The sequence below is a fragment of the Anoplophora glabripennis genome, unplaced genomic scaffold (genome assembly GCF_000390285.2).
Source record: "Anoplophora glabripennis isolate ALB-LARVAE unplaced genomic scaffold, Agla_2.0 scaffold777, whole genome shotgun sequence".
NCBI lineage: Eukaryota > Metazoa > Arthropoda > Insecta > Coleoptera > Cerambycidae > Anoplophora > Anoplophora glabripennis.
The window spans coordinates 75,329-89,777 of NW_019417103.1; the positions used below are offsets into that span (position 1 = coordinate 75,329).

Consider the following 14,449-nt stretch of genomic DNA (forward strand, 5'->3'; position numbering starts at 1 on the left):
AGGAGGTTGTTTGTTATGTAAAAACAAGCAGAAACTTTCATAAATAGTGTGACTGAGTGGCTATCTTTGACCTTTAGAAACATGTATCAATATATTTTTTTTTTCAAATTCCGAAAACATCTTTTTTTTAGTAATTTTCATACTCCACCACTGGTGAAGCTAGTGTAACTTCAAACAATAGCGCGCGTTCTACGCAGTGCATGCACAGTTGGAACCTGGGCTATGTATTGTTGTCAAATCTGATAATTTAAAGGAAAGGTTATTAAAAAGTATATTTACACCACCCGCCACTGGTAAAAAAATAGTAACACGTAATTATTTGTAAAAACTTTAAACGATTTTGAAAAAATATTTCACATCAATCAGATTAGTATTTTTATTTATTTTTTATCATGTTTTTTAAAACAACAAAAATAATTATTTTAAAACAAATTAGTTTTATTTATAATTAGTAACGCATCTAAATCGTGAAAATTGTTAATTTTTTTAAAAACAGTAATAATAATAATAAATAATAATAAATAATAATAATAACCTTTATTAATCCTTTAGACATATACAAGGTGATTCATTAACAATGGGAAAGTCGAAAGCTGAAGATACTACACGTGAAATGGTGACCATTGGCGCAAACACGCCTTATCCGAAAGTTAATAGTTTCGGAAATACAGGGAGTTGGAAGTTAAAATTTTAAATAGTTTTTTGCGATTATTCTGAAAATATGTTGGTTAGGAACTTGAAAATTTGTGAAACTATATTTTTTTAGGCGACGAATAAGATTGCAATTGCAATTTCAGCGTTGGTCATTGAGGGCGCCACTTACGACCAATTTTACCGAAAATTTAGTTAATAATTTTTTACCCTGTATGTCTAATATGAAACTTTATTCAAAAGCTAAAAGAGCAATAATTTTTCCATTAATTATGTACTCTTGTTTCATTTCGGTATCTCGATCCGTTTTCGAGAAAAATCGATTTAACGAACACTATGTTTTGATAATACGAGAAATTAAAAGCGAAACAAACTAAGTGGTTCTACATCTTATTACAACAATTAATGATAAAACAAATGCAATACGTAATAATGATTTCAAGTAATAATTGTTCGAAGAAGAAGATATCTTCAGGTTTGAAACAACATATTTGGATTGCGTCTGACTTCGCTGGTAGCGATTCGTATTCTTTGGTACTCATCACATGAACCAATAGATTCAGATTCAGATTCAATCTATAATTAATGAAATAGGGCTTATATGATCCCCTATCCGGAACCCTGAACATGTTAGTTTTTAAACAACAAAGAATCTCTGATGCGAGAGATAGCATAATATGATTTATTGAGTTTTTTACTTACAAATCGATATGGGCTGACCACGAAAGATTCCTATCTACAATTCTCAAAAAACTTTGTGTAATCAGTTGACTTTATGTTTGAATTATTAAAAGTTAGGTTTAAGTCTTTATTTAATCCATGATTCTGGAAGTATATGCAATTTTTTTCTCAATATTATCAGGCCATTAGTGCTACACCAATTTATAATATAACGTTTGAATATAATCTCCGAAGATAAAACCAACTCCTCGAAGGTATATCCTGAGACCAACAAAGAGGTGTCATTAGCAAATATGGTCAACATCTCGGTTTGCATATATATTTTTAGACAATCCGATGTCACATTTTTAACTTTTACTAACCTTTTTTTTTTTAAAGAGTCATCAGTCATTCCAAGAATATACCTCTAAAACCTAAACTAAACAATTTATTTTCAATAAAACCAAAATTTAGGCAGTCGAATGCGCGTGGAACCCTACCACATGTCTACCACTACCAAAACACTGATAAACGTGCCCTAATAAGGCAGAAGCTGCTGATTGTGTCGATTTACCTTTACGGAAACCGTGCTTATGCTCCGTTAGAATACTGAACTTTGTTAAAAAATTGTACATTTTACTATACACAACTTTTTCAAAAATTTTTGTGAAAACACATAGGATTGATATAGTTTTTAATTTTAATTTATGTTTAAGTGTTATTTCTATATATGAACCCTATTTCGTCGAAGTTTTTTTATTTTTTAATGAAAATATTCTGAAAAACTATATTGCCTAATAATGTCCAAATGTACGAACATTTTAAAAGAGAATTTTTTTTCATAAGTGTTCTACCACAGAAGATATTTATCTTCTGTGGTAGAAGGCCAAAAAATTTGGAGGCTTGCATTTACATCCGAATGTTTTTATAAATTGTTTTGAATATTTATAATGAGAAATGTTCCCTTGAAGCTTGTGCATTTCCTCGGGTATTCATTACCTGAAAGTAAATTAATTATGTACTTTATATTTTCATATAATTATTTGACCTTTGAAGAACCATAAAAATTGTAGGTAATTATGTTTAATTAGCTTCTAGCTCTATTCAAAATAGCTATTTTCCTTTAGTCTTAATGCGAATAATTAATATTAAAAAGCTGTTCCATACAAAAAATTTATTAGATTCTTCTTTTCACCCAATGAATAATAAATTAATTTCTCTTATGAACAATATTAACATCGCCATTTATTTTTTTTTATTGGACTCATTTTATAATTTTCATATTGGTAGCAAATATGAATATGTTAAACGATGAATCGAACTTTTAAGTAGAACGTTATATTAAATTCGACCTAAATTTTGAATGAATCATCTTAAATTTCTGTACAGTGTGTATCCGTTAATATCACCGACAAACAGCGAAATCCACAAACGCGTCGTTATTTTTCCTGTAAAACTCTTACGCTACATCTTATGTTGAAAGTAGTACGGTGACGGCAGCCGTTAGATTCGCAGAATAACAGTTTTGTCTCTTGAAAAGGTTCGTCTAAAATTTTTACGGAGTACGTTAATTAGATTGAGGTTAGTTATAGCTAAGAAGAAATGTTTCGTCAAAGCAGTTGAAGAAATATAATTGTTTCCTTATTCAATAATTAATAATAAATTTGATGTTCCTTGACGTTTATGACGTTTATTTCATTCAAAAAGTATATAAGTATGTATCTAACTATCTAATTAAATTTTATTAATTTGGAGAAACCTTCATTAGAATGTTTGTGAAAGGAAACGTTAATTAAACATATTTTCCATTCTGTAATAAAAAAATAATTATATTAAATATTTGAAAAATAAAAACAACATTGTCGACTATTTTTTCTCCATAATTAAATTATCATTCCCCAAATAACTACACCTATTAATCGTGATGTATATACACTGTCAAAAGAAAAGTATAACAAAACTTGAGTGCTGATAGAACTTGTCAAAAGTGGGCGATGAGTGTAAACAAATCTTCTGAATGTCAAAGAACTAAGGCTAAACACAATTTTTAATTTTTTGTCAACGTTTCGATGTTATATGGCATCATCTTCAAAATTCTAAGAATTTAGGAAACATGTTTTTAAATTTACCATCGAATAATTAAAACTACTGTCAGGTTTTGAATGAAAGTTACGTAGTTAGCTGGTTACTAGACATTGCGAGTGTAATTCCATGCTGGATGGGACATGTAGCCCACCGAGAGTAGTTGTTCCCTGTACTATTAGGGAAAATAAAATAAAAATTATATACATATACATATTTTATTGCGTACAATAAATTGATTAATATTTATATACCCTCTTATATATTTAATATACCTAGTGTCCTTTTGGTGAATCTTTTTTAAGAAAAAGAATTATATATAATAAACAAATGACGCGTTGTTGCCAGATTTATCAGAATATTTATGATAAATATTTGTTTGTTCTGCATATTGACTTTTTTCACTTATCTCGAATCCAGAAAGTTAAATTAAAAATATGAATCCATAGTGACAATCTTCAAAAAATTGCACCGACAGTTCTTTCAAGTTTACAATTTACAATAATATACAGGCTTAAAAAATTTTACATTAAAAATGGTACAATATACAGGGTGGGCCACCAGTAACGCCTCGGTCGCTAGGGACCAAACAGCAAATGTTACAGAAACCTGTTTAGATGGACATGTGTAGGTTGATTACGGCTACATTTTAAAAATTTTTTGAAATATACAGGGTGTCCAGGAAAAGCGTACCATATCAAAGTTATGTATTTTTAAATTGAATACTACATTTTTGAAAGCACCGTAAAAAAATAGGTGAACTTTATTAAAGGTTCTGCATACCTAGGACTTACAGTTTTTGAGATATTTCAATTTTAGTGAAAATGCAGGCATAGCGTAGAAATTTTTTGATATTAGCAATAAAAAAATAATTTTAAGGAAGCAGCTTTGGAGGGTATATTTTAGATTCTTGAAGTTATAAATTGTTATATTTGTCATCACTTAGTATTATACAGGGTGTTCAAAAAACTACTGAATACTTCTCTCAACTTTAAACAGCAATAACTTGGTTATTTTAAATGGCACCCAGTATATTTTTACTTAGGGAGTTAAAAAATTTAAAACTCTTTCAAACTGTTTTATGTTCCCTATACCTATCTTTAACGGTATTGGAGATATTTGTGCCGTTTCGTTTTTTTATCGAATTTTTTTGTAAGATGTATCCACGTGTCTTTATAGAGGTCTTTATTGAATAGTTTTGGTTCTTCTTGATGAAGTATCTTTAAGTATATTGAGAAAAATGAGGATGCAATTAGATGGCGCACCTGCAAAATTTTCATATTCAGTGAGAAATTATTTAAATCGAAAATTTAATAATAAATGGATAAGTAGGAATGGTGCATGTCAGTGGCCACGTAGGTGTCCAGACCTCACCGTAATGGACTTCTTTATTGCGAGCTATATAAAAAGTCTTGTACACAATGTTTCACCTACTACTGGCGATGATATTGAAGGGAAGGATTAGAGATGCATTTGCGTGAGAATATAATTTGAAGATAGAATAAGATGCTGTATTCAAGAGAATGGTTATCAGTTCGAACATCAATTAAAATTTTTCTTTGTTTCTTCTAAAAGTAAAATTTCCTTTTATCATAATCATGACTATATTCAAAAAAGTTTTCTAATAAAAAATATTATTTTATAAGCAGAATAATTATAAAAAGTTACTAATTTTGTATAAATATGTTTGTAGTAAGTAACTGAATTATTTATGAGCATGAAAAATATTTACCTATTAAAGAAAATTTTAGTTATAGAAGAAATAAAGAAAAATTTTAATAGATGTTCGAATTAATAACTATTCTCTTGAATACAGCATCTTATTCTATCTTCAAATGATATTCTCACATTCCTTCGAATATTTGGGGTGATTGTGGCAAATGCATCTCTAATCCTTCCCTTCACATCATCGCAAGTAGTACGTGGAACACTGTGTACAAGTTTTTTTAGATAGCCCGAAACAAAGAAGTTCATTACGGGAGGTTTGGACACTTAGGTAGCCACAGACATGGATCATTCCTACCTATTCATTTATTACTAAATTTTCGATTTACATAATTTCTCACTGAATGTGAAAAATGTGCAGGTGCGCCATCTAATTGCATTCATATTTTTCTCCTTATATATAAAGAGACGTCATCAGAAGAACCCAAACTAATTCAAAAGACCTCGATAAAGACACGTAGATACATCTTACAAAAAAATTCGATAAAAAACGAAACGGCACAAATATCTCCAATACCGTTAGAGATAGGTGTAGGGAACCTATACACAGTTTGAAAGAGTTTTAAATTGCCTAACTCCCAAAGTAAAAATATACTAGGTGTCCCATTTGAAATAACCAAGTTATTTCTGTTTAAAGTTGAGAGAAGTATTCAGCAGTTTTTTGAACACCCTGTATAATACTAAGTGACGACAAATACAACAATTTATAACTTCAAGGATCTAAATAGATCCTCCAAAGCTGCTTCCTTAAAATTATTTTTTTATTGCAAATATTAAATTTCTACGCTATGCCTGCATTTTCACTAAAATTGAAATATTGTACAAACTGTAAGTCCCAGGTATGCAGAACCTTTAATAAAGTGCACCTATTTTTTTACGGTGCTGTATTTAAAAATACATAACTTTGATATAGTACGCTTTTCCTGGACACCCTGTATATTTCAAAATATTTTTAAAATGTAGCCGTAATCAACCTACACATACCCACCTAAAAAGGTTTCTGTAACATTTGCCGTTTGGTCCCTAGCGACCGAGGCGTTACTGGTGGCCCACCCTGTATGCAGAATTTGCCGTGTTCCTCATAAACCCAAACAGCTGGGATAGCAATAATACTAGTAGATTAGTCTCAAACTTTCCCCATTTCATCATTAATTTTACATCACTTACAGTTTCTGAGATCCCTGAATATTACTAATCGCCGATTTGAGGCACGCGGTATAAAAATTCTAAACAACTGGCTCCACTTTTGATATTTTATTGACTCGATTAAGATTGCTTTATAAAAACATAATCGGCCTTATGAGGTTACAATTCGTTTGAAATTTGCTTGTATGCCGTCGTGCTTTGAAGCTCGATCATGCCAAATGGCATCCAGGCCCAGACGAAGTGCTCCGTCCGTATCATCTCCGGCTGGTGACCGTGAAAGCTACAGGCCGCGGGTCAGCGATTGACCCAGATCGTCATCGGAAGCCTTCTGCAATCCGGGGCATTCGAATACCAGATCTGCACTTGACACGGAATAACAAACACCTTATGATGAACAGTGTATGTCAGGCCCGGTCGGTGTTTTAAGTCGAAAGTGGAGGTGTGGTTGGCGTGGTTATGTCCACATATTTCAACGGTGACTGTGACGGAAACTTAATTTTTTTATCATACGTAGGTAGGGTTTTGCAATATGTTCCAATTTCACCAGATTTAGTACTTTGGTATCAAAGATAATGAGTTACAGTGAACAATTTGCACATTCTCAGACAAAAGTCGACGGTATTTTTCCGACAAATACATAAATAAATCTTCCCTGGACACTGTACAAGGTGATTGCAACGTTCCACCTATAATATTCCATCGGCGATTCTCTGACTAAAAATAAAAAGGAACAAAATTCATAAGATCGTAGATGATCCTCTCAAATTCACTATTTTATAGACTTTTTTGAGAACAGGAGCAAAAATTACCGTGCATAATAATTTGCAACACTTTTTTTGGAATCACTTTGACTTCTTTGTTACAACGATATTGGCTTTTCTCAAAAATTAATTCAAATATGAATTTGATTGTTTCTAACTCAATGAGTGAAATAGGTAAAATATGTAAATGTATCGCAGTTTGAACCCTTGAAGATTGTGGAAGTGGTATGCATATATTTGTAAAAAGTAAATGTAAAACTGTGATCAAAGATAAAAAATGATTAGCTTATTCATAAGTTTCCTATTATTCACCATTTGTATCAATGCTTTTCACACAATCAACGTTGTTTTTTTCAAATTATTCATAGAAAATATAAAAATCCTCTAACAAATGAGTACAATACAAACGTGGCTATATTACATATGATGCCCCGAAAGTTGCAAAAGGTCCTTTGAACGACAATTTAAAAAAAATTGTAATTACATATTAATTTACCTAACACTTTAGTAAAACTTTTCCCTACAGGTATCTATTAACAAAACACCAGTCTATTGTATTTGCCAAATGGTGCGTGTACAGAAGCCAAATAAAAAAATCATAATACATGATCTCCTACCAGGTCCGTAAGTAAATCGTACATGATATAAAAGCACAGACGAATGCAGGACAATGTGCTGACGATTATGTAACATATAAAATAAAGGGGTGATAAACATTTCACGGGACACAGTGTTGTTCACTTGTTGTTGACAGAATTAACAAGAGCTCAAGAGTTGAATTTTCAATCCCGTTGGCAAAAATTTAATTTTAGTTTTAGTTTATAGAGGAGACGGTAGCGTTTTTAAAATATTTGAAATAAAATCGTTGATACATCTTTACACTCTAGCAATTCAATTGAAATTATGCCTTAAAGAATAATTAACACGATACACCTACGCATTCTGGAAAGTTACAGTTTTAAGATAATTTAGATTTTGGACATTTCGGTATGCCGACATTTGCAATAAATGTCAATAATAGTAATAGTTAAAATATAGATATGAGGAATTTTGCCTTGGAAATTTTTTAGAACTGAAAAAAATCACATATCTTAACCCAAGAGCTATACACAAAATTTGTACTTGTTAGGTATTAATTTTTTTACATAAAGTTCAATACGTCCGTTAAACTTTGTAATATACTGTAAAACCCAGTTAGGAAATTTCAGACAAGACTTTTAACGTAGGTAGTTATTGTGCAGAGTAAGGTCGAATACACATTTGGCTATAAAAACATCTCATAATCCGAATTTCAATAAAATTATCATCCATTTCCCTTAGTCCTGCCATAGTCGTAAACAATTTCTTATTCAACTCTTGCACTTTAGTCTTGAATTTTTTTATATCTATAAAAAATTATCAGTTTCTTTACATACGTATCATTGTTGTGTATAAAATTAACCTTCTACAAATTTGTATATTTTTTATCACGACATGTGAAAACAGAGTACGAACCTGGAATGTCCGGTTTACTGTCGGACCTTATAATAAAACATATTTTTTACGATTATAACATTTTGGTTAAATTTTAAAAAGACTGGAACAAAAAATATTAAGAGAACAGTAACCTTTTCAGATAAAAGAAACTGCTAGTTTCATAGAAGATAAAGCAAAAAACGCTCGTAGCTATATTTATGTTTTTAATTATAGGTGAAAATTTACGTCTGGCGTACGCATGCGCTTTGAAAACAAAACATCAACATGTTGATGAGAAAATGTAATAGTTGTATTTAAAGAAGTATATATATATTTAGGCTCTTTTTTCCTTTAATGTGCTTTGAAAATAAGTATTTAATTAAAAGTATTGTGCCTTTAAATAAGTACGAGTATCTATTACGGAAGTTCTAGCCCCCTTTACCCACCTAAAGGTCGCTCATTTATACAATGTAATTAACCAAAGCATATAAGAATAACTAAAAAAACATTAAAATAAAAAAATCTTACCTACATAATACTAGAGTTCAATAATGTTTTTAATTATTTTTTAAGAATTAACCATAATTTCACAATTAAATAATTTCAATTGACATTGCAAATTCAAATTGTACGGAATTATATTACCCTTTTTCTCTAATTAGAATATTCAGCTGCGGCGTCAGCAAAAATTAATCTATTTATGTACAATTTACCAAGTTGTTTATATAATTTTCCGAGCAATTGATTTTAAATTGCTTATTTAATAAAACTTGATTTGCGTAAAATATTTTTTATTCGACATTTTATAACTTCCTTAATAAATGTCTATACACGTAACAGAAAACACTGTCATAATCATTAAATGAACAATAAACTTTCTTTTTAATGGCATTGTGACTTGAGATAATTAACCACTCTTCTACTGTGCAGAATTATAAAATATAATAGAGAAGAATAGATCATTATTATTATAATACATTCAGTAAGTATCTTTGTTCCGTTTATCATGTTATATCCTAAATACGTAGACTAGAGCGTGAAACGTATTTAGTAATAATAACTAAAGAAATTAAAAATTTCAAAAAAACATATTTTTGATTTGGGCTACTGCATATCATTTTTCAATTTTCATACATATTTCGAATTTACGTACGACAACCAGTTATAACTAAGTGGTGTTTTATGGGTTGCATATATCAGATAAAATACGAAATAGTATTTATTAAATGATTAATAGTGATGATTATTGACACTTTCAACCAATCAATAGGACATTTTTATATTCAGATATCGAACGTTTTAATTTATAAAATATAAAATGTTATTTGCTAACACGATAACACATGCCGCACGCATATGTATTATTTCTTGCCTTATTTGTAATATTAAATGTGTAGGTAACGCATAATCCAGTAGGTGGATAAGTATAGGTGCACATTTTGTTGCATGCAAATGTGAATATCGACAAAAATCTGTTGTGTAATATAATTTGTTCATACAGTAGAATTGTCAAATATATTAACCTATAAATCAGTCAAAACTAAACATTTCTATGAATATTTTTAATTTATAAATTCAGTTCAAAAATGTTCTAAAAATCATTGTACATATACAGTAGGGTGGCCCAAAAAAAACGAATATTTTTTTCCTGTCTTTTGTGAAAATATGTTAGTTTATCATGTTTTAAGAGTCCTCCACAAATAAATAACCACACTTAAATTTTAAAAAATTAAAAAATTATAAATAGTTGATATAGTAGTGCGGTAGTAAATTTTGCCTCGAGAATTTTTTTAAGTGTCTCGTGATTTATTTCTATTATTTTTTCATCAAATTCAATAAAAAAAAATATTAGTTCGCTGATATTTATTTTTAGAGATTGCTCGAAAACATTTTAGGTGTACACTACTCTGAAAGTTAAAATAATTATGAGTGACCTTTAGAAATTAAAATATTGATTTTAAATTTTCAGAATCGAGATTTTTTTCAACCTAGAAAATGATAAAACTTCGAGAAAAAAAATTTAAAAAAAAATTCAATTTTTGACGATTTTGGAAATTTTTAAAAATCTTGAGCGACCTTTAAAAAAAATTTTTTGAGCTGATTTTTTGAGGGAGCTCTTAAAACATGATAAACTAGCATATTTTCACAAGAGGCACGAAAAAAGAAATGTTCGTTTTTTCTGGGCCACCCTAAATGAAAATATTTCTTTAAAGTTTAATATTCTATAAAAATATATCTGATGTTCTTGTGATTTGATTTCAAATTCAAAAGCGGGAAATTAACGTAATTTTTACAACTAGGTATCTATAATTGTAAGATTCGATCGACTTACCTGTAAGGAAGATCAATCTCAATTATTTGAGCATCGTAGTTCTTCTATGATGGGGCCCACCCGCCACTCTTTTTTTTTACCCACAGCGCGATTGGTTCGGTCACAAAATGAACTGGCTGGCTATCAATAAGTAGTAACGGACTGTTACGAAACACTTTTTTCCTTTAAACCTGTGCGCGCGTCATGTATAAGTGAGACCTACCAACATGAATCATAGAAGAACGGAGATGCGAAAAATAATTTGGTGCTAGATTTAAATAACTTAACATATTACGCCACATTAAGTAATTACATAATTTTTATTGGTATATTTGTTTATTTTTGTCTGTTATTAGAATGAATCATTTAGTAATTTAATATGAGACATACCTACCTATATTTCTTAGTATTAATGAAAAAAAAGTTTGATATTGGGAAATCTTAATACGTATTTATTTTTTAAATTATATTATCTTTAATATCGACTGTAGACATTTGTCTCTTTTACTATAGTTTATTTGTGGTCAATTTCTAAATTTATATCTGCAATAATGTTCTGGAATGTAAATATGCAAATCACTAATAACAGATAAAAAATAATAATATTGCTGTTTGATTAATAATTTTTACATAAACCAACCATTTTAAGATTATAATTTAAGTGACTTTAAGAGTAATGCATTAATTGTAAAACAAAATATTTACCCTTTGCATGCGTTTTATAAGATAGGTAATAACTATTATGAAAATAAATATACATTTTTTTAGAAATGTTATCCAAATAATGTATGTGCCTACAGATCATAAATGATACAAATTTCAGTGACAAAACCGTCCATAAAATATCAGTTTTTTCAATTCGAATCTTAAATGCTATTAAAGGAGTTGATATATTATTATGTATACAGGGTGTTTCATAACAATGTGCAAATATTTTAATGTAATTCTAAGGAGAAAGTAATTTTAGGGGGGTACTTCCAATACATTTTTTTCATTTGAGCCCCCCTTCTATCCTATAAAGTTTTTATCTAAAAAGATACAAGGTGTTAGTTAAACTTAACTTAAAAAATATTTTTAATTTTTTTAAATAATTTAAAAACTAGTAGGTAAGTGAAATAATTTGAAATTGGGCAGATGTATTTAAGTAAACAATGTCCAAAATCTTCTAAAATTTAAATGCTTCAGTGACGGAGATACAGGGAATCGGTGACATATTTTTCTAAATAAAATAGTACGCCACTGCTTTACGGTATTTTCGTATTCGTCTTTCAATTTTCTACAAATTAGTACTCTCTTATGTTTTTCAAGGAAGATGGATTTTCGAGTAAAACTTAAAAAACTAATTGAAAACAACAGACCTCAACCCACTGGATTTCTTTTTGTGGTGTGCGGTTAAACGGCTGGTATACAGTGAACAAATTAATACACCTGAACAGTTAGAAGAAAGAATAAATAATGCTTTTCATCAGATTCAAGCATCGATAAATTTCGAACAAATTACATTTTCGTTAGTAAAAAAGGTGTCACGCTTCTGTTCTTGGAAATGGGGGTATTTTTGAGCATTTACTGAAATAAAATCATTAAAATGATGACTAAGGTTATTAATTTCTTTATTCATTTATATAACCGAATGATTAGTACTCGTCATGCCATTGTCTTCAGTTCGCTTATTAAGTTTTACTCGAAAATCAGGCTGTTTTCGAAAAACATAAGAGACTAGAGGAGAGTTGTAGAAAATTGAAAGATGAATCCGAAAATATCATGATTGTTACCGTAAAGCAGTGGCATACTATTTTATATAGAAAAATATGCCACCGATACCCTGTATCTCCGTCACTGGAGCATATAAATTTTAGAGAAAGGTCTCAAATTTTGGACAATGTTTATATAAATACATGCGCCTAATTTCAAATTATTTCACTTACTAGTTTTTAAATGGTTATATAAAAAAATTTAAAATATTTTTTTAAGTTTAATACCCTGTATCTTTTTAACGGAGCATCCTAGATAAAAACTTTATAGGAAAGGCTCGCCTTGTATATATATACAGAGTGTCCCGAAATTCATGCAACAAAATTTGGTCATAGATTCGTAAGACAAATTTAGGGTACCCGTATTTTTTCTTTTTGCCTACTGGCATCCTCTTTCGGAGTTACAGCCCCCTGAAATTTGCCCCTAAGAAGTCTTTTTTATATCTCAAAACCATGTTGTACGAGAGTCACTAAATTTGGTACACAGGGGTTTTATAACATGTGGAATCTCACAGTGCTACGCTTTTTGTCGAGAAACCCCCTTAAGACACTTTTTCGTAGGCCCCCTTGTTTTTAGAACCAGAAAAATTTGGTAGCAAATTTGATTTTTTTTTTAAATTATTAGTTAGCTGGAAAGCCACTGAATTTAGAAACTATTTCGTCTCTTGCTATTTGTTTCGTAAAACACAATGTTTTTGAGGAAAATGGCGAATCACGATATGCATTCGATCACATTTTGACATTTTTCTCGAAAACATTGCGTTTTACGAAAAAGTATAAAGAGACAAAAAGTTTCTAAATTTAATGGCTTTCTAGTGGACTAGACTTTAAGAAATTTAAATATGCGACCAAATTTTTTTGGCTCCAAAGCCAAGGGGGCCCACGAAAAATTGTCTTAAGGGGGTTCCCCGCCAAAAAACATAGCACCATCAGATTCTACATGTCATAAAACCCCTGTGTACCAAATTTAGTGATTCTCGTACAACAGGGATCCGAGATATAACAAAAAGATTATTCTTAGGGGCGGATTTCAAGGGGCTGTAACTCCGAAAGAGAGGGCCACTTGGCAAAAATAAAAAATATGGGTCCCCTAAATTTGTCTTAAGAATCTGTGACCAAATTATGTTGCATGAATTTCGGTACACCCTGTATATATAAAGATGTAATAGTCAAAGATTCATTCAAAGATTTCTTATAATTTCTTAATTTTGTATACCTACATATAATGAACGTAATTGTAAATAACATTAAAAATTATTTTTCAGACAAAAAATGTTACGAAAGGTGTCGCTCCTCCTTATGGGAGCCGTTATGGTCATTGCTCAAAGGAGACTAGCCCTACCTGATCCAAGAAGTTGCGCAAACAGTAAGTCAATTTTATAAAAAAATATTGTTTTCTTGCCTATAGGCAAACTAACAAAAAAACTGAAAATCGTCAATAAATTAGCTTTTATAAAAAAGTTAAAATAACTACCTATAAGTACATCATTTATTTGTGTACTAGGTTTCAGTGATATTTTTCTTTATATACCTAATATTTTTATATTATATGTATATATTCTCTCAGAAACAAAAATATTGAAAGTATTGTCGAACTTACTTTAATATTTTTCTTATAAATATATTTTCTATATATATATTTAAAATTATTTTATAATTATTGATGAAGTCTTGACAAGGAAAAAAGTCGTGGAATTTCTAAATACAGAATAATTAGAATGTTGAAAAATATACCTATAAGTATACCTACACAATCTTATATATAAAATTCTCGTGTCACAATGTTCGTTCCCGTACTCCTCCGAAACGGCTTGACCGATTCTCATGAAATTTTGTGAGCATATTGAGTAGGTCTGAGAATCGACCAACATCTATTTTTCATACCCCTTAATGTTAAGGGTGGTCCA

General features: G+C 29.9%; 1 protein-coding gene across 2 annotated transcripts in view; it reads left to right on the forward strand.

The window, feature by feature from the left end:
• Positions 1-14,449, forward strand: part of LOC108913514 — a 43,139-nt gene that overhangs the window by 16,142 nt on the left and 12,548 nt on the right. For both annotated transcript variants that reach the window (XM_018719069.1, XM_018719070.2), the window contains exon 2: positions 13,808-13,908. In XM_018719069.1, the coding sequence (XP_018574585.1) occupies positions 13,815-13,908 (94 nt within the window). In that variant the 5' untranslated portion in view covers positions 13,808-13,814. The remainder of the gene's footprint in view (positions 1-13,807; positions 13,909-14,449) is intronic.